Genomic DNA, 20,725 nt, shown 5'->3' on the forward strand with positions numbered 1-20,725 from the left:
GGTCTCTTGTGTTCTGGGGGCCTCTGGATGTCCGGAGTTTTGATCTCCTTCATACCTGCTTCATGCCCTGGAGGACGGGGCAGTGGCCCCCCACACCCCCTCTAGCAGATCATTACATGAAGGAACCTTTTAAAAAACAAGCGCGTCCATGCTCACAGGTGTACACACGGGTGATCACACACACAAACTACACCCTTTTTGGCTCCTACCTCAAAGCACACTGTGCTGTCGATCTTACGTGCTGCACAATAATGTTTAATATTTAGTATTTACTGTCATATTCCCATATATCATTGTGATGTTGTTTATTGTATTACTCTCGTTTTCTTCTGCTTGTTTTCTTTTTTCTTTCTCAACAGGTGATCCAGGTGATTGATATATGTATTTTTTTTTCTGCTTATTCTGTTGGTTTTTGTTTTTTGCCCTTCTCCCCCGTCCCTCTTCTCAACTGTTTTTCTTTCCCTCTTTCTTTCTCCCTTTTCTTTCCCCCAGTCAAGTCTGTCCCGTATTCAGCAAGTGAAAATAAAATAAATAATAAAAGGTGAATCAAATGGACCATTACGGCAAAGCTGGGATGGTCAATTTGGTAAAGAAAATCCGTTGGGCATCTTTCTTCGCCTTTAGACAATAATTCTGATGGCAAAAGAGCCAAACGGGACAGGCAAAAAAAAAAAAAAAATTGTAAAAAGTATTTTATTAAATTAAGAAAAAAATTAAAAATAAGAAAAATAGCATACATATACTTATTAATTAGTTTATTAAAGTAATACATTTTGATAACTAACAAAATGCGTATTTAAAAAAAATCATAAAGGGAAATTTTTGTATATCAGTGCATTGCCATATATAATATATAAATCCCCGCCATGAAAAAAAGGTGAATTAAAAAACATGAGCCTACATTGTTTTTTGTATGATCCATTTCTATTCGTGGGAGTGCCGATGTCTGTGACGTTGCAGCCTCCCCCTCCCCTCCTCAGCTGCGCCGAGCTGCACTTCACTAGTTTCTGAGCTTCATCCGCGCCGAATGGAGAGCGTCCTATCGCGCATTTAAAGCTGGTAAGTTCTTATTAAAAAAGTGTTGCGATAAAGTCGTAGAGTCAAGTTGTACTAACACATGTAAGTTTAAATCAATTCAGTGCGCATCAGTGCAATTGAGAAGCGTTAAGTTTAGATGAATTGAAGATATGATATTTCATGAAATGCTGTCATGTTTTTGATCGTGAGATTTAGTTCATATTCACCACTTCAGTGAAGAGCAAATATAGTTGTGGAGACAGCATATGATTTTAAACTGAACTATGTGGGAACCCAGTAAATCTTTGTACCTTGTTAAAAGTTGTAAATTTACTGTGATTACACAAGTTTCCATGGTGCTTTTAATGTGGTAGACTTTGTTTGAAGTGCGCCTACAGTATTTTCTACATTATATTCTGCTTAATGATTGAATCATTTTGACAGCTATAAGAACATTACATTTGAGTTCATGGGCCGCATATAACCCAGTTTATTCTGATGTGTCGCCAAACCAATAAAGCTATATTTAATCTGCCTTTCTTTTCAAAAAGTACAGTTTATACTACATGTTTTTATTGCATTGCCTTCAAAGTACATGTGCCAAAGAACAAAACCTGGAGTTTTTGGGTCAGTTCTGGTCCTGACCTACATGTCTCACACCCCTATTTTACATATAAATATGAGCAGCTACATTGCAAAAATATTGTATTGGACTCAATTAAATCCTTCCTTATAGTGTGGAAGCTATGCTACCCAAATATTGATGAAAATTTAAAATACACACTTACAAAGTCCAGTTCTTTAGACTTGACCTCTCAGCACGACTGTTTTGTGGTTTTAAAGCCAAGTTTTGTAGTTTGGTCACAATAGGTTACAGTTTAAAGTTGGACCAGCTTTAGAGATAACAAGAGATAATAATCCAATTATGAATGTTATATAGCACAGGTCACACAAGGAATGTCTGCTCGTCATATTATCTTGATTTATGTATCATAATGAATCAGCTAATACAAATAGGCAGTAAGGAGACTACATTCATTTAGAGTGTCTGGCCAACTGTGACCTTTTTGGTCATGTTAAACAATGTTAAAATGTCAGATGTTTTATGAGCTAAGCAAGAACCTCACAAAAATCACGCAGTGATGTAGTGTGTCAGTAAATCCAGATGCCAATGCTTGGGAAGGGGACTTTATATTTATGACATTTCAACCACCCAATTATACAGGAGAAACAAGAATTTTGTGAATGCAGTCAATTATATCTGACGTGAGTATAGATAGGGAGAAAATCAGTGGAATGAAAGAAGTTAAGCCCCTGCCATATGTGTCTGGTCAATAGAGCTGAGCTGCTGAACTTCAAAGTCAACCCTGGTGGTCTAAATGTTGATCACGTATTCTTTTGAAACACATGACCAATTTGGAGCAATAAGCCAGCTATTTTTGTCAGGTCAGACTGCAGGGTGAGTTAGTGGATTTTACTAAATTAGATCTATTAGCTCAACAACCGAGTTTGCCTGGGTGTAAACTGAAGGAAATGAAGACATTATGAGTCAAGTGCAACACTAGAACATTATGATTTTGGAAATATAATAGCTAAAACAAGAGAAAAAGTTAGCTGAAGTTTAAAATGTAATGGGAAAAGTGTTAAATTAGCTAAAATGATAATGATAATATTCAGGCAAACCTACTGAGACTGTTCAGTTTCAATAGTTAGCTAAAATTTCATAGCAGTTAAGAAATTTGGCTAAAAGCTATTTACCGTAAATAAGGTTGTAGTTATTTGCTAAAAATTGCAATAAAAACTTAATATACATTTCATTATGATAATTTGGCACTGGATAATGGTTGCCATAATGGCTAATAATTAGCCATCAGCACAGATAATGGTTAAAATAAATAATTTATATTTATATATGGGTTACACTATTATATACTATTAGTTCATGTCTAAACTTAGTAGTTGAAATAGTAGTTGAAAATAATAATAATAAAAAAAATCTGTGTATAATGAATATCCAGTATCAAGCTAACATTATTGGATTAACATTTAACATTTAAGCTAGCTGCATAGCATTAGGGGACAGGTGGTTAAATAAAATTGCTCAAAATAATGGCCAAATGATACATGTAAAAAGCTAATACAGTGACCACACAGATAAATTATGATGATGTTGAAATGGTTGTACTACAAAAGTACATAATTTAACTAACCCTGCATTCAAGTTCGATTGTATTGTAAATATCACAGCAAAATTAAATAAGGTTCAATTAAAAAAAAAAATCAGGTTAAATTGCACTGAAATAATCTCATCATCAGTGAGGTGATATTTGAGTTTATTTGACATAGCTGTGGAGGTATAGTTAACTGAAATGGTTTGGAACCACTGGAGCCGCCATTATTATTAGATCAATTAATGTTTTGCTCTTTTTTGTTTTGAACCTTTTTATGTGACATATTGTAGTTTCCAGTTGTGTTCTGTCACTAATTAGTCTTTCATTATATTTGCCTCCACATCTTCTCTTCTAAGATGTAACAAGTTGCACATGTTTCTGCACATTACTTTCTTTTATGCCAAAAATGAAGTGCAAATAATTCTAATCATGAACTTCATGATGTCCATACGACAGTTTGGGTCTGTTGCTTGTTTCATTAGTGCATATCAAGTAATACATATTCATAAGATTCATCTTAAACTCCGAGCCATTTCTTTCAATTTAGCTCATATATCTGCATCACATTAGTTTTTTTTGTAATGTGTGGATGCATCCAGATGTGTAACTAAACAGATAACAATCTACAGTTTACACTATCTCTGAACTTCATCCCCTGTTGTCTTGGCAGACTCTCCTTCAGATTCTTTTAGCCTTCTACAGCCTTTTAACTGGGACCGAAGGAGTTGTTTGGTGCTGATTGAACCCTCTCCATCCCCCCAGTTGTAACAGGGAGCCTTTGTATGTAATCCCTGCACTCCTGCCTTCTCTTCTCAGACCTAAAAACAGATTTTACTGCAGGCAAAGCCAGGGATCCTTCAGACAGCTCAAAGTTTGGGACCTAATCTCAAGTTTTTCTTTCAGCCTACAGCGTATGATTAAGAGCTATACAGTAGCACTGTGCTTCGAGGAGCTTGATGAATGCAATAGGAGGAGACCTCTCTGAAGACTAGGAGACCGCTGTGAAGGCTTTAGATTAATCCTGTTATTAAGCCTGATTTACAGACCTTTTTGTGTTTTCGTGTGTTTATTAGTTTCTCACATGCTGAAAAGACATGCAAATCTAGAGAGGAGGTTTTAATTATTTTAATCCTGAATATTAACTACCACTTAGACACTGTGGCATTCATTTTCACATTTGAGAACCTGGACTCATTGAAAATTAACATTTTAGCCTGAAAATGTATGTGGTCAATCGGTTACTAAGCTTCCTTTTAATGAAATTATTTTAGTTTCAGGTCTTATGACTTATAATCATGTCTTTGTGTTGGAAGTAAAACAAGTGTGTTCTTGTAGCACTTTACATTATGGGTGTTTGGACCAAAGTAAAGATGTGGATCCATTTTACTGGGGCATGCATAATGCAAAGAAAACAAGCATTTACAGCCCCACAGTCTGGCACAGTGCCTGGGGATAAAACATAAAAGTCAGGGATAAAACCAGGTCATCTGGTGTGTAATTCACTGATTGACGTTTCAGTGAATCTAAAAAGAGGGAGTGTTCTGACTGGACTCTAACTGAAAGCTCAGGATTGAGATATAATATCAATACAATCGCAAAATCCTCTATGAGGCTTTAATTATAGCAAAATAAATAGCTTTACTACAATGACTCTGACTTATTGTTGGCAATGTGGACCAAACTATCACTGCGGTTGTGCGGGGGCTGAATGGCTCGTAGCAACAAGCCAGATACTCCATGCTCCTGAAGCTGCATGTTGTAGCTCTCTTCACGACACAGACACTGGTCGGTTCTTTGAAACGGGCGTTTATTACTTGGGCTTTCTCTCCTCCTCAGCTTCACCATCACCAGTACACCAGTACGCCAATACGCCGTGAGAACTGGTCACGAGTGAACAGTACAAACCAGTTAGCAACTTTACAGTACACATATTAAGTCCAAACACAAATAAAAACAAATGACAACTACCTCATTGACTGTTTGTCTTGAAAAGAGGTCCTTAAGTCCTTGTGGTGCTTTTCTTTTAATAAACCTTTAGCTTAACATGCTTCATGAGAGACATCTGCTCCCTCGCAGTCCACGAAAGGTCTTGCGTACTCTCGTTAAGGGTATTCTCATGAGACACCAGCTCTTACATTTTACACATGTACATTTCAAATAAAGATATTTTTAACACTAACTATATATATTCATGAAATTATGTAACCCATTATAAATCAATCATCCACATCATGAACTCTACACAGAACATTATTTAACAGCATTTACACATGTGACTGAATACAGTCTCCAAGTCGACAAAGCACATGTAGACTGACTGGGAAATTCCAACACAACCCAAAGAGTCCAGAGGTCCATGACCAGGAAGAAAACTGCTTTGTTCCGCCTGAGTCCAAGGTTCAGGACATAGTCTCCTCTCTTGTACGTTGACGTGCATCTTCCTTTGGAGTCTGAGTAGTGTGATCCTCCTGCAATTTGAGTACACCCTCTGGTCAACCTTTTTAAAGATGGGAACATCCACCCCAGTCTGCCAGTTCAGAGGCACTGCCCCAGATCTGTATGTGATGTAGCAGGGGGATGTCAACCAAGAAAGCCCCATAACATCCAGAGGCTTAAGGAACCCACCCTACTGGTCCTGCCACCAAGTAGTTGTTTACCTGCTTCAATTACCTCACTCCTAGTAATGGGCAAGTTGTCCCCATCGTCCCCAGACTCTGTTTTCGCTAAGCATTGTCACTGGGATTGAGGGGATCCTTGAAGAATTCCGACTATATCCTCAGCTGAAGTCAGCAGAACCCCTATAGATAGATAGAGCACCACTTTTCCCTCTTGAGTCATCTGGTGGTTTGCCAGAATCATTTCAACGCTGACCAAAAGTCTTGTTCCATGACCTCACCAAACTTCTCCCACACTAGACTTTTTGTTTCAGCTACTACATAAGCTGTAATCTGCCAGCTGGTACCTGTCAGCTTCCTCTGGAGTCCCACAGGTTACCCAAACCATACTCTTTTTTTCAGTGATTACAGGAACGCTGGGGGATACAAGTATACCTACCTACCCCTGCCCGCAATCTCTCACCAAGGGCAACCCCAGACTGGAGGGAGGCCAGGCCCTTTCCAGGAGATTGATTCCAATAACCTCCACCACTAGCTCAGTCTCCTTCTCCACGAGACATGTGACATTTGTGTCAATACAGCTAATTTCAACAGTCAGGGATCGGCCCACCAGGTCCTCTCCCATTCCAGCTGATATGCACTACACTTGACCTCTATGGTGGCTCCTGCAGGTGGTGATGCTGGTCAGTGGATGCTGGGTTGCATAGTCCACAGAGGATACCAACTTTCTGCAGGGTCAATTGCTACAGACCTATAAACTTCATATTACCTTCAGATTAGTTCAAGAATAGTTTCTAGAGAGTTTTATTGATTGGCATTAAAATAATGAGCATTAATATAGGTTTACATGAACAGTGTTCAGTTTCTTGAGTAAAATATGAAAATATCAGCACTGTCATTATCTGTTAAATCCAGAAAGGGATGCTGAGGCTTAAAGCTGGCTCGTAGAGTTCCTTTGACATTTGATTAATGAAGCAGGCTCACAGCATGAGAAGGAACACAGGTGGTCACGTTTATAGACTTATTGGTTCTATTATTAGCCACTTGAAGCCTTTTGTTGATGTTTCGTTGAGTTCAGCTGTGGTTTAATCATGCTTTCTTGTACACTAAAAAAACAAAACATTAAAAAGACTCTGTAGTATCTTTGAAAAAAGCTCAGGGAGGCTGAGTGTTTACATTCTTTATCTGTGTAAGATTCTCTAATATTGTCATTTTAATCCACTCATGTTCAACAGGCCTAAGTGCATGAAGACACTCTGGTCCAATAATGGAGGCCTGGCCAACAGTGGCCTGGGTCCTGCTGCTGACCACCATCACTGACTGGGTGAAAACTGCGCAGTCACGGGACTTCACCATGAAGGATATCATCCTGCTGCACCCCTCAAGTAGGAGTATAAGAGTACTATTTTACATCTCAATTTGTTTAAAGGTTTGATATTGAATATGACTGAATAACATTAGCGACATTGTTTTTAAATAGCGTGCACTGAACTTGAATGGAACATTTTAATAATATGTATCGGAAACAAGCTGCAAGAAAAGCAGAAAGCAAGCACGGTGTAGAAAACAAAACTGTTGTTTTATTTGAATAAATAAATGTTACAAAGGTACAAAAGTCATGTTAACTGAATGAATAACGAGTGAGTACAGAAGCATTTAAACGCAACACATGCACAAATGAAACTTAATGGAAAGTTTTGTTTTGTATTTAAATCAGTTGTAGCTGCCAAAACAACAGTTCATTACAATATGTTAAAATATAAATATATAAAAGTATAGTTGGCATCCTTCTCTGATTGTAAGCTGGTTCTGCAGCTTTCATTCTCTCAACTGTTGACGTATGACAGACAAACAAAAGCAACAGATTTGGGCTGTTATAATATAGATTACACTGATTGAAATGTGTGTTCTTAAAACACTAACATATATTAAGTGAACTTATTCCAGTTACAAGTTACAGTTCTGCTATTTGCTACTTGCACCTTTAAAAGATCAAATGTATTTCATATTTATTTGGAATTAATTCTTGGAAATAACACTGATGAATCCCTTTTCAAAATTCCTGAAAAAAATCTTGGAAACTCATTACACAAGGATGTGGTTCATGATCATCAAAACGACTGGTTTGTGTCTTTGTTGAGAATAACAGGATTGTTCTTTGACTGAAAAGTGGCTGGTCCTTGTTTGATCCCTGAGTCAGAGACGTGGAGTAGACTGATGAGTATCCATAAATCTTTGGAGAGTATCTATGACACAGGCTACACATTTATTGCTTCTTTTTTAGTAATCAGTAGAATTGTTAAATAAGCAGAAAATCAGAAGGTGATTGACCAAATGACATATTGTTAATTAACCCAAAGTTTCACAACCAGAAGCTTGTTTGTACAGTTTGTGTACCTGCCAGAGCCTTCATGTAAAAATGAGCTGCAGGACTCACATGAACAGAGACAAACTGAGAGGTTCACCTGAGCTGAATTTCCATTACCAATGATTTTTCCCTAGCTTAAAACACCTTTCACTCGTTAGGTTACCTGTATATTCTGATTCAGCACTTTACAACTCTTATTATTATTTCAAAATGCGGTTAAAATGATCCATATAAATGTATACACATGGGTCATTTCATCTCAAATCAGGAAGTTTTTACATTTTCCGCTTATCCATCTCTGATTTGCATAAAAGTAGGGACTTTATAAGGATGTGAAAGGAACAAAACAAGTGTGATATACTATACATGTTTATTCACACACTGAATGAATTAAAGAACTAATAGTTAAAAGTCAAAATACAAATATTTAAATTAATATATGAAATGTGCTAAAACATAAATATCCAGTAAAACCGTTAAAGTGTCTTACTTTAATGAGAAGCATGTTAGACAGTAACATGATTTGTTTTAATTTAGTAGTTTTAGTAGATTTTTTTCAATATAAGACAGAAATTTCTGCCTAGAATAAACAAAAAACTGGACAACAGCTTGTTTTATTTTAAATGATTAAGTGTCCAATGTATTTACCAAGAAAGTGCACCTATGCTAATGCCACTGCCCTTTCTAAAGTAACAGTCAGATGACAGTCACAGTTATTAACACAGTTAGTAATATATGCATAATGTTCCCCACTGTGGTATACAAAGCATTGTAGACCAGTGGGTTTTGTGTTACTAATGACCAAAAAAAGCAGTTTTGTCACTTTGTATTCACACATTTCAATTGCCCATCGAGAACTTATGGAAATTATTTGTCTACATCAATCATGACTTACTCAATTTTTCTTTTTTGGGGGCAAATCAGAGGTTACTGATAAAACAACAGGGTGTTTTTAAGTGTGTAAAGAAAAAAAAAGCAGCTAATTTTAACCTGCTGCTAGGCGGTTCCTAGGTAAAGTGCTAGTGTCGTAATATACCACAGAAAACTGATGTTTTGGGGATAAAAATTAAATGTTAGTATTGTGAAACAAAAATAACATGATGTCATATATGGCATTGTAGGTGCACAAATTGCTCGGCCTCGTGGAATTGTGAACAACACAAACACAGTCTTAAGACTCATAGCGACACACTTGGCTTTTTCAAAACCTTTTCTGCAACAAATAATGTTAATATAAAATGAAATTGGTCTGGGATGAACTTGCAGTTAATTTGAACCAAAAAAAGGCTGGTATATACATTTATTTACGTAACCTTTAAAGTGCGCTATACTACAGGCCACAGTCATACAGCACTTTATTTTAATAAGAAAAGCATCAAACCTGAACAGTGTGAACATTGTGACATGTGAATTAAACAAATACATCAAAATAGAAATGGTACAAGAAATATGAAAACAGTTTTACTATGTAAAAACAGCAGCAGTTTTGATTTGATTCTCAGCTATGAGAATACTTATGAGAGTCATAATTTATATACTTTAAGAGCTTTGTCTATCTTACATCCAAACCTGAGCCAAGTATCCAATCCCCAAAAACCTAACACACATTTCTTTGCAAGGAAGTCGGGGCACCTCGGAAAAACAAGCCTCGGGATAAGATGGAAACTCGTTTCAGGAAGATTCGTACCAAAGTGCACCTGGTTTGGGGGCCCCTCCAGCTTTGATTAACAAGCCCTTCACATCTTCTGGTCCTATCTGTGCTTTGAGGGTAACTTCATAACCATGTCAGAAGCCAGGAAAAGGCAGGGGTGGGCGAATTTTAGGACATTCGTCTCCGTTAGACTCTGAAATCATCCAGTAACACGGAGAATGTGTACAGGGATTGAATGAGCTAATTAAAAAAAAAAACACCCCAGAAGGTTGATGAATGAAGGTCCCTTTCTGCAGGAATGATATTACACACAGGACAGGAATGAAAACACACCTTCTTCACTTATTGAATTTAAAACTGAATACAGTTGTGTCTCCACAGCTACACCTTACCCTGGCGGATTCAAGTGCTTCACATGCCAAGATGCTGTAGATAACTACGACTGCAACCGCTGGGCCCCGGACATGTACTGTCCAAAGGGTACGTCAGCTCTTGATTCATCTGTGGCTGCCTGCTCAAGGAGATGTCAGTTCAAGTGACTTCTCTTGAGAAACGTGTTTCTTTGGGAATGCGCTACAAACGAACATCAAGAAAATGATTCAAATAAATAAAATAGATTGATATGAAAAATATTTATAATAATTTAGTAATTTATTTATAATTTAAATGAATTAAAAATCATTTATAAAAAACAAAACATATTCTTACACTGTTATCCTACCTTGATGATTAATTAATGCATCACTACTCAATAAATGTGCAATGTTATCGCTCAAGATATTGATGTGTTATAAAAACTATATATAAAATATGTGATATTACAATAAAATACAAACATAATTTCATTTTTACTTGTAAAGCATCAGCACACAACAGCAGTCATCTCAGGGCTCTTTATGTAGAAAGGTATAATATTAGAGCGATAACCCAATGATCAAACAATCTATGAGATTTGGCGATGGTAGGAAGGAAGAACTCCCTTTTAAGTGGAAGTGGCCTACAGCAGAATCAGACCATTTGCTGCAGGTGGTTTTGGAGGTGAGTGGAGGGAGATGCTAATTAATGTGCAGTGAGACAGAGTTGATGGAAACACGTTTTCCCAAACTCAGTAGGGCCAGAGCCCACTGTGGAATCTGAAAATCATCTACCTGCCATCCAACTCTCTAAACAAACTGTGATCACCAAAAGCTGAAAGTGTCATGCACTGAAGAGTACCGTTTGGTAGTGCTTATCTTTCTATATTTAAATATTTGTTGGCAGTTTTAAACTTGTACTCCTCATATTGGGGCTGCCTGTGAATCTGTCAAGTTATTAAGACATAATTGGTCACATGAAGGGAATTTTACTGTCCTTCAGATACTAAATACTGCTCCACCCTCCACATGATGGATAGAAGTGGGGAAAGTGTGTCTGTGACCAAGCGCTGCGCCACCTTGGAGGAGTGTCTGTTCACTGGCTGTGCTGACGTTGCCGATACTGGCTACCAGGTACGTGGAGAGCTCTGCCTTCAGATGTCTCCTCAACCTTAACGTGATAGGCTTTCCTCTCGTCCCTCAGGTGTGCTCTTCCTGCTGTGAGGGAAACATCTGCAACGTGTTGGTGCCCAGAAATGACAGCAGTGCCATTTTTTCCTCCATTTCTCCTTTGGTTAGTTTGAGCGGGAGTCTTCATTCTAGAGCGCTGTGCTACATCATCATCGCCATCATTGTTGTCATCTTCACAGCTGGACGTGTTGGAGACATCATTTAAGAAAACACGTAGAAAGAGAACAGCTGGTACGTGTAGCGGCAGAACTGGGACCTGTGTTGGCTGCGTGTTTCAGTAACTGAAGGTTTAAAGCCATTTTTATATGTAAGACAACTGATTCAACTTTGGTTTCCTTTCTTCTTTTCCACTTTTTTAATAGTCGATCTGCATTTCTGTGTTTTCTGTTATATTTATAATGTTACTTTGTATATAGCTCATAATAAACAGCTCTGAGTCAAAAGCTCAGGCTTCATAATGTTCTAAACACTGTCTCAGATATGTCTTCTACTCCTGGCTCTGTGTGATGATGCTGACTATCCCTAATATGGTATCTATTTAAGGTTCTCAGTCATCCAGATCATTATAGACTTAAATAATAATAAGAGAAGACATCTGGATTTTTAAAACCTAAAGAAGTCCAGTTGCCTTCCTTTTTCAAGCTCTCAGGACTCCCTAATATGGTCATCAGAGCACTGGTTGAGAGCACTGAAGCCCCGCCCACTTGCTGTTTAAACCTGTTTGCAAGACATAGCCAGTCACAAAAAAGCTGAAGTACATAAATATAATTTAATAAGCAGTGTGTCCATGTTCATTCAGGTCAGTGTGTATTCTGGGAGTTGTTCCCATAATAAATTGAAATCTTCTGAAACTATTTATAATATTTCTCCATCGTTTCTTTACACTGTGTGCAACAGATCAGAGAAAACCAACACTGTGCATGCTGCTGTAAAAAGAATATGAGCCGCTAACATGTTAAGGTGTTTGAAACGGAAAGATTTTCCTGGTAGTTAGCACCAACAGCTGTAGAACATCTGTCGCAGTATTTCATAAATACTCAAACTGTAAAATATGAACATTGTCTACAGATGAATCACATTGTGAAATTGTTTCTTCTCTGAGTGTCTCCCTGCATGCAGAGCAGGGTAACGCTTCTGTCAGTCAGACACAGCACTGACGTCTGCATTAGAGTGTCAGTTAGATCCTTAGCAACACCGAGGTCTGCACAGATGCTTTGTGTTACAACATTACACAACTTCCCATTGATACAAACCAGCTCCATAACAGGAAACGTTAGCGGCTTCTCCAAACCATAAACAGAACCCTTCTGTTTGAATTTGATTCTATTCTATTTAAAAAGAAAAAGTTTATTCCTCATCATTGAGTGCGTCTGAAAATCCTTGAAGTCTAGCAATAGCAGCACTTTGAACAGGTGCGTTGGTGAAAATAGTCCCCACAAACAAAGGAGTCCCCCTGAGGATATGGCGGATGACTGTGCAGGAGCTCGACACCTCGATGTGAAAGCCCCGATGTCCCAGCTCACTGTCTGTTCGCAGTGTGGTTTCGCCCAATGGAGACGCAAAGAACTGTTGAGGAAAAGGGGGAAAATTCCATTATTAAAACAATATTGTTCTGTTTGTTGTCCTCAGTTTTCACAGCTGAACTACCAGAATTTGAGTTGACAGGAAGTTTAACGGGAAAAATCTCTAGAAATGTTACAAGGGAAAATACATTTTTCCATATTTTCCAAACACTGTAACCAAAAGGTTTATAAGCATGTGTGGTTTCACGTCATATTGTGTTTGGGCTTTCCCCACCTAACAGACAACTAGTTCAATACAACATTTTTCTATCAAAGAAAATTAAACTAACGTAAGCTTCATTCATAGAATAAGTATATGCTTTGAGACAGTAAAGAACAGGGACAGTCAACACAGAATTACTCACTGCTGCTCCCGTTGTTGGGTCAATGAAGTCTGCCCAGTATCCTGCAGTCCACAGAGCGAAACACATCTCCTTTGCCCCGCTCACAAACTGCAGTTAGGACAAAGTCACAGTCACCAACTGCTACAACCTCTGAAGTCTGTAATGGGCAACACACGAGGACTTACTTTACTTAGCAGCTGGTCTCTATCCAGCTCTGTCTCCTTGTCCTCTGACCGGCCGCTCGTCTGCGTGACCGTCACCACTGTGATGGAAACTGTGGGCGCCGAAGGAAACAACTGCTCCAGATCTGAGACACAGGGGCGCACGTATGTTAATAAAGCCAAATATAACTCTTTTCATCTCTGTATGACATGTCTCAAACCATTCTGTTTGTTGTAGTTGGAAATGAGTTTCGTAACCTTGCAAACCAAAATATCTAAAAATTTTAAGTTAGTAGTTTTTTTGCCTTGTATGTGTATATGTCACGGGGTGGAAAGGGACAAGTTTCTAGGTTTTTTTTTACTATGCATGTTTTGCCGTGTTTTACCTTTTTTAATATTTTAATATTGTACATTGGTTTGTTTTTATGAGTTTTACTGCATGTTTTTATGGTATTTATTTGGCGACTTGTCCTGGAAAGACTCCGCCCCTACCTGATTACAAACCTAATCACACCTGGGAGGTCCCAGAGGCCAATAAGAGGGCCTGGCGGACCACAAAAAAGAGGCTTGAGGAAGACTGCTGGGGAAGGAGGTTTGAGAGACGGGCAGGAGTGAGTGGTGTTAGGCGGCGGCGCCTGCAAGCCCGGAGGGCTGGTGGAGCTTGGCGTCAGGACAGAGGAGGATACAGTGCCGGCAACGAGAGACATAGAGCGAGCGGTCCGATTGCTGCAGCAACAGGAGGCCGGAGTACGCGTCTGCAGAGAATTGGAGGCGACGAGACGGGCCGGTGCCGAGTGGCAGTTACAAAGAAGCGGCGGGCGGAGTTGAGAGCTCTGCCCACCCGGGGTAAGTCTCTTGACTTTCCCCTTTTAATGATTCAAAGCTGCCTAAAAGAGTAGTAACTGCCGCTGCCTCCCTCCTTTAGCGCACCGGGGCGCAGAACGTGGAGAGGAAGGCGAGGACGCCGCCGGGTTCCCCTCCTGCACCGCTCCGCTGGATTTTTAACTTTTAGTTACTCTTATATCGTGGCGGACGCCACCGGACTTTTAATGTTGTGTTTTATTGATTTTTATTGTGTTGTCCCTTGGCCAGGGTTGTTTTAATTCATTTTACATTTTTAACTATTTAAATATAATAAATTATATTTTAATTTTATAGTTTTAAATTCGTGTGCTTTCCCTTGGCGGCTCCACTGCTCTGTCCGTTTTGGAGGAAGGTTTCCCCTCCTTTAAACGAACACTGAAAAACATCACCTTCACTCCGTTACATATAATCTTTTTTTTTTTAATATACACATCTATAGATGCACAAACATCAATCTTTTAGATATTTTGGTTTGCAAGGTTACAAAACTCACAACAACACAGTCTGATTTACAAGTACAAAATATTTATGACCACAATTTGACATTATTCAGTATTTTTTCTTCTATATCATCAGAAATATCGTTATCGTAAATTCTCCTTCAATATCCAGATATCATTTTGGCTTGTGTTGCCCACACTCACAGTCAGCGAAGGTAATGCTGGGTGAATCTCTCTTACCTTTCTTCAGCAGCTCTGGGCAGGAGTTTATGGCACAGTCTGTTTCTGTCTGATTAAAGTACTGCTCAGCTTTGCTTACTCTTGTGGAAATAGGCCCCAGCTTTCCCTGAAAAACAAACAATCACACACCCTCTCAGACCAAAGTGGTAAAAATGTAGCTCTTTTTATTTATTTATTGTTAATTGTCACACTTGGACTCTTACAATGAAGTGTTACTGACATCTGTGTTTCTCCTGTAACCAATGAGCCACAGCAGCTCACTTACATTTAAAATAAATCAAAGACATTGACTTTGATTTGTTCTCTCTCTGCTCTGAACTGTAGTCCTAAAAGCTCTGACTGCGTTACAGCTCATAACGTAACTATTCAAAAATCTTACATGGAACTCGTTGACAAACTGGGCCAGTATGAACTGGTGTCTCTCTGTGCTGCTTGGAACCGTCAGCACATCAGGCACCGTCTTGTGGACCGGCGCCTTCTTTTGGTCCTCCATGCCCTCCAGGTGGCAGTCAAACCCAGCGTTACCAGGCAACTGGAAGCGCTGGTCCTGAGGTCCAAATGGTCCCATGTTCTCATCAGGCCACACGGTCCTTGGGCCTGGAGTGACGTGACAAAGATGATTTGTCAGCGTTTGCTGCCACAGGTGCTAAACAGTTTACTACTGAAAACTGCATTGCAACACTGCCTGACGTCCTTTCCTGTTCGACTCACCTGAGTCTGTGTGTGATACTGCTATGTAAGGCTCATCTGAGCTCGCAGCAGAGAAGGTTCTGGTTGTTCCAGCCCTGAGAGAAGCTAAAGCTCGACAGCCAGCAGCACGAGACAGGACCGCCCTGCTTTGACCACACAGCACCTGCAGACAGACGACATCATGTGTTAACAGACAGATACATGAAACAGGAACAGCCCTGCCCACGGTGGACTGTCTGCAGCTTCATACTTTTACTGTATGTTTTATTTAGGACAAACTGGATGCTGCCATTTAGTTCTGGTTCTCTGGAAATAAAGAGCCAGATGCATCCAATATGTTGCAGTATTGAGGAATTTAATACTTTCCTGTGACCAGACTAAAATTTTTCAAATCTTTTTGGAACTGATCTCATAAAGAGGAGAAGGATGGCACAGTTCAACACATGGACATGAGCTTCCTATATAACATAGCTTCTAAGACCTTATCACTCCAGCTGACCTCTCCAATCTTCTAACCGAGGTCTCCTAACTGTCCCTTGCTCGGATTATAAAACCAGAGATGATTGTGCTTTTGAGGTAGTGGCGGCCAAACTGCGAAACAGCCTCCCTCCACCAATCAGGACAACTGATTGTGTCATTTCTTTAGACTACTGCTACAAACTCATTTTTATGAGTTAGCGTTCCCTTAATCTTTTATTTTTATGTTGTTTTTATTCTGGCTGGATACAGATAAAAATATATTGTTCTCTTTAGCATTTACACAATTTGAACATGTGGTTTGATTAAGTTTTGACCTTTTAATAAATAATGCCTATAAAAAAAACAAAAACCCCAAAAAACAAAAACCCAAATTACTCATTAGCGACGAGTGGTTTCAGACAGTCTGCTTTAATGCTACGCCTGAGTGGTGAATAAAAATGTTACTGGCCTGAATGGGCCAACAGCTAGTACTGCCTGTAACTGGTTTCAATCATTTCAAAATCATTGTGCAGCGTTTTAAAATGATTTAAAGTCATTTCTTGGACAATCAGACATTCTTTTTAAAATCTACTCTGGCCTAAGTGAATAGCAGTACCCATAACATTAGCATGAGCCATAACATTAGCATGAGGAAAATGGTCACTTACATTAGACATTGTGCTTAGTTTCCCTCGCCTTTTATCCTTGAACCTGTTTGATGAAAGAGTAACAAGAAGACAGAAACTGTTATTCCCAACAGAAAACACAAAAGAAAACATTAAAACTCCCAAATGTTAGCTTTGCTAACCAGCCGAGTTAAAATAGCTTGTATGATGCAATGACTGCATGTGTCCCCCCCATGCGGAAACACATGTGACCAATACACTTATTTCACACATTAATCTACACAGACAATATTCCTCTAAAATACCTCAAGTTCAACTATCAGCTAGCTGACAACACAGCTAGCTTTAGCACCTGCTATCACAAGGAGAGTCGTTCGGTCAGCTGATATCTACTCTTATCACTTTCTCTTTTTTTAAATAAGAGTTCATCTAAAGCACTTCCTGTTTTCACGTGACCTTAAAAAGACCACGGCGCAGTGCAAAGCACAAGCGCCTTCGTGTTCATAATAAAGAAAACAAATGTTATTGTGTCGTTGGGAGTACAGCAGGAAAAGTACACACTGTTCCGTACCTGTCGATTTACACGTACTGTATGCTTTTACAAAACAACGACGGAAAGTCAGGAGGGACAAATGAACCCCGCACGACTTCCGTATCGCCCTCCTCTTCTTCTACACGTTTGTATGCTCTGTGTGCATTGAGCGCCATCTAGTGAGCGGTTTGCAGTTGTCTCCGTCAGTGAGTGAAAATTGTCTACGATTACTTCTTGTCAATACAAGAACATTTGCTTTATGCTTGTTGTTTAATTCTACAGAGTTTCTATTCTTCTTTCTTTGTCAGAAGCTCAGCCTTGCTGGGTGCATTTTCTTAACTTGTTACGCTGATGTTTAGGTCTATAACTGGGCAAACACTAAAGAAGACAGAGGAGTAAATCATACCTGTATCTGTGCTGAATGAGAATGAATAATTCCACATCAAAATCATTGAATACACAACCCTTTTTTATTACGTCTTTCTTCACCCTCTCTATATTCTTAGATGCACTGTATCAAAGACTCTTAAATCAGCATCAGCTAACCAAAATTTTTAAGACATTTCCTCACACTCCACATCTCATCCAGGCATTTCTTTGCAGCCCACATAATTGCATAGTCTCCGATCCAATCACAAGATCAGCCTGGATGTGGAGCGGAGATTTTGCAAAGCGTACAACATTTCGACATGGTGAAATTCAAATGATCTTTTTTAAATCTCAGCACAAGATGGCAGCAAATCAACAGTTAACAGAACCAAGGCAGTATTTATAACAGCAGCACTGATCTGCTTCGCCTTGTAATGTGACACTAATGTGTGTGTCTGTCTGTTACCTTGAAAAGTTTTCATGATATTCATGATAGCTGCCACAGTGCAGCTGCTTTTATGTTCAGCACATGCTGCTCGTGAGAGATAAACAGGAAGCAGGGAACCACTGTACTCACAAATGCATTTTTCTAAATGATAAAACCACTCACTTTTGTTGATTTTAATGGGTCTCGGTGTGATGATAATTGTGCTTTGGTGGTCATTTGCATTCATTAGGATGACAAATGACAGAGTGTCAGTAGGTTTTATTTCTGAAGACAGAGCTCTGGTGTCCAATGGAAGCACCTAAAACTCATTTTCACTTTGACTTTAGTCCTTTTAAGGTTTGGCTTGCTGAATTTCTGAGAATTACCTTGAAAAAAATGTTTGTACTGGACATTTCCCAGGTGGGATGATGTGAAGAAACCGTATTCACTTGTTCAGCAAAATCCCCTCCCTTGCATGATAAAGTGTAATAATCAGAATGAAAGAGCTATCCTGGCCAGAGGGGCATTATTTACTGTCAGAAGTAGCGAAGGACAAGGACAGGCAGTATTTGCTGGCGTAGACACATCCCTTTAGCTGACTTGGATGAGCTGATTGACACTTTCTCTGAGCTGACGGGATATGCAGTGGGAGTTTACCCTGGGACCAGCACGCACTTGTGTGTGAGTGGTGATGAGGCATGCGGAGCCATGCAGAACTTGGCTGTCAGTACGTCTCCCACAGGATCATTTGTTACAGCGTCTAGGCTCGACGGGGCTCCTGTGCACATTATAGTATGAGATTTTCATTTGGCCAGCAGCAACTAAATTACACATTGCATTTAGAATAAAAAATGCATTAATTTACTTGTTTACTACTCTAGGAAGTACTTTAGTTACACTGTTGTCACATTACTTTTATGTTAGCCTGCCACATCACCTATGATACTAGAGGTCACATGGGTGATGTTACACAGGCGATGTTCAAAGCTAACTAGCGGTTAGCCACTTAACATGCATTTTTTTCTAGCCCCCAACAACCCGTGTTGTTTGCCGTAGGGCAAAAGGGGGGCACACTCAAGACAGATCACCAGTTTGTCACAGGCTAACAGAGCCAGATGCCCCTTGGCCCTCCCATTCAGACATATGGTCAATTTAAGATCACCAATTAACCTAACCCTACTAACTGCATGTCTTTGGACTGTGGGAGGAAGCTGGATGATCTGGACAAAACCCACACAGGCATAACAGTGGTAACCAGCTCACCTTATGTCCACATATCTGCATAAATCCCTGTACTAATATAGAGGTTATACAGAAGCACTCTCAGTTAGCACCATGTTTAATGACTCAGTCACAAAATCCTGGTGGTTGCCTGGCGATTGCATTGAATTTTTTCACAGTCGGTTACCAAGTGGAAGTAGTTGCGGTGTCTAATTTCGATGGCAAGGTGACTTCAGAGCTTGCAGCAATGGTGGGAAGCAACCTGTCTCCCACTGTTTGTAGTCTGACTCAGAATGACTGCAATCATTCTCAGACAGACTGGAAAAGATCTGCAAATAACTGCCATTGACCTTTTAAATGTAGAAAGATTGGCAAGACTTTGTATTGGTTTGCAACAGTTTGCACCAAAGAGCACATCTGCAAAAATAAAGAGCCCAACTCAACTGGTTGCCAGCTATTTGCATTCCTGTGATATTCCTGTATTCCTATAAAGCAAGGTTGCTGAGCACCTGTGTCGTTTTGGACTTAAAACATTAATATTGATGGTTTAAGTCGGTTTCGGTTTCAAATCTATGAAGTTCTTGCTGAACTCTGAATGTAAATACTGTAGTTAATGTGAATTTCTGTGTATGCAGATGGCAACAGATTTTCACTGATTAATTACACTTAATCACTGGATGATCACAAACAGATTGCATGTAATTGCCAATTTGACCCTGTTCACAGAATGATAGCAGATTGACTCCATCTTATTTGTTTATTTGTTTTTACTTAATTTTATCTTTGACTTGATGCACCAAAGATGAAAACAGCAACTCACTATGAATGATCTCTAACATGGTCCCTGCCTTGGAAGCAATCATTTTTAGGCCGCTGGGGGATTCCCATGATGCATTGAGTATTTCTTCTTCAACGTCCTTTTTCACTCACTATGTGTTCATGGACCTCTCTGCCACAAATCATACTTGTTATTAATCCCTGTCTGTCTTCCACAGCATGTCTTTTATCCTGTCTTCCTTCTCTCACCCCAACCGGTAGCAGCAGATGGCCCCGCCCCTCCCTGAGCCTGGTTTTGCCGGAGGTTTCTTCCTGCTAAAAGGGAGTTTTTCCTTCCCACTGTCACCAAAGTGCTTGTTCATAGGGGGTCATATGATTGTTGGGTTTTTCTCTGTATGTATTATTGTAGGGTCTACCTTACAACATAAAGCTCCTTGAGGCAACTTTTGTTGTGATTTGGCATTGTTTAAATAAAATTGAATTGAATTGAACCCCCAAGACTGAATGTCACCCATTGGTTAGTGCAGCCTCAAGCTCAACACTCTGGGCGTCACCATCAGTGTGGTGTTCTGAAACTGGCAGTAATGGATGAATGGATGGAGTAAGGGACACTCCACGCTTATGCAGTAGCGCATTGTCAATCACAA

The 20,725-nt window shown here is 39.4% G+C and overlaps 2 protein-coding genes across 4 annotated transcripts; one reads left to right on the plus strand and one right to left on the minus strand.

Moving 5' to 3' along the window:
- The first annotated feature begins 989 nt into the window (after positions 1 to 989).
- lypd6 (LY6/PLAUR domain containing 6) lies at positions 990 to 12,302 on the plus strand. Its single transcript, XM_087836470.1, has 5 exons — positions 990 to 1,059; positions 7,039 to 7,188; positions 10,204 to 10,302; positions 11,179 to 11,309; positions 11,380 to 12,302. Exons 2-5 carry the CDS (start codon positions 7,071 to 7,073, stop codon positions 11,569 to 11,571), a joined length of 540 nt encoding a protein of 179 aa, XP_087692596.1. The 5' UTR covers positions 990 to 1,059; positions 7,039 to 7,070; the 3' UTR covers positions 11,572 to 12,302.
- mmadhca (metabolism of cobalamin associated Da) lies at positions 12,122 to 17,417 on the minus strand. 3 transcript variants are annotated; one of them, XM_006795714.3, is made up of 8 exons: positions 17,324 to 17,417; positions 16,795 to 16,837; positions 15,689 to 15,830; positions 15,357 to 15,574; positions 14,978 to 15,083; positions 13,458 to 13,579; positions 13,294 to 13,380; positions 12,122 to 12,932 (listed from the first exon to the last, which is right to left on the minus strand). In XM_006795714.3, the coding sequence occupies exons 2-8, from the start codon at positions 16,801 to 16,803 to the stop codon at positions 12,714 to 12,716; spliced, it is 903 nt and encodes a 300-aa protein (XP_006795777.1). In that variant the 5' UTR covers positions 16,804 to 16,837; positions 17,324 to 17,417; the 3' UTR covers positions 12,122 to 12,713. The 3 variants fall into 3 exon arrangements, with proteins under 3 accessions (XP_006795777.1, XP_006795776.1, XP_087692595.1); XM_006795713.3 differs by lacking the exon at positions 17,324 to 17,417 and adding an exon at positions 17,058 to 17,275; XM_087836469.1 differs by lacking the exon at positions 17,324 to 17,417 and having other exon boundaries at positions 16,795 to 17,002.
- Between the last annotated feature and the right edge of the window lie 3,308 nt (positions 17,418 to 20,725).

The sequence above is a fragment of the Neolamprologus brichardi genome, chromosome 23 (assembly GCF_056152115.1).
Source record: "Neolamprologus brichardi isolate AB-2024 chromosome 23, ASM5615211v1, whole genome shotgun sequence".
Lineage (NCBI taxonomy): Eukaryota > Metazoa > Chordata > Actinopteri > Cichliformes > Cichlidae > Neolamprologus > Neolamprologus brichardi.

What these genes read in the sequence shown, in the direction of transcription:
- lypd6 (XM_087836470.1), top strand. Translation starts at nt 7,071, where the DNA reads ATGGAGGCCTGGCCAACAGTGGCCTGGGTCCTGCTGCTGACCACCATC. An exon ending in CATCCTGCTGCACCCCTCAA is followed by an intron (nt 7,189 to 10,203) that starts GTAGGAGTATAA and finishes GTGTCTCCACAG; the next exon opens with CTACACCTTACCCTGGCGGA. An exon ending in TTGCCGATACTGGCTACCAG is followed by an intron (nt 11,310 to 11,379) that starts GTACGTGGAGAG and finishes CTCGTCCCTCAG; the next exon opens with GTGTGCTCTTCCTGCTGTGA.
- mmadhca (XM_087836469.1), bottom strand. Translation starts at nt 16,905, where the DNA reads ATGTTTTCTTTTGTGTTTTCTGTTGGGAATAACAGTTTCTGTCTTCTT. An exon ending in GAGACCAGCTGCTAAGTAAA is followed by an intron (nt 13,381 to 13,457) that starts GTAAGTCCTCGT and finishes TCCTAACTGCAG; the next exon opens with TTTGTGAGCGGGGCAAAGGA. An exon ending in ACCCAACAACGGGAGCAGCA is followed by an intron (nt 12,933 to 13,293) that starts GTGAGTAATTCT and finishes TTTCCTCAACAG; the next exon opens with TTCTTTGCGTCTCCATTGGG.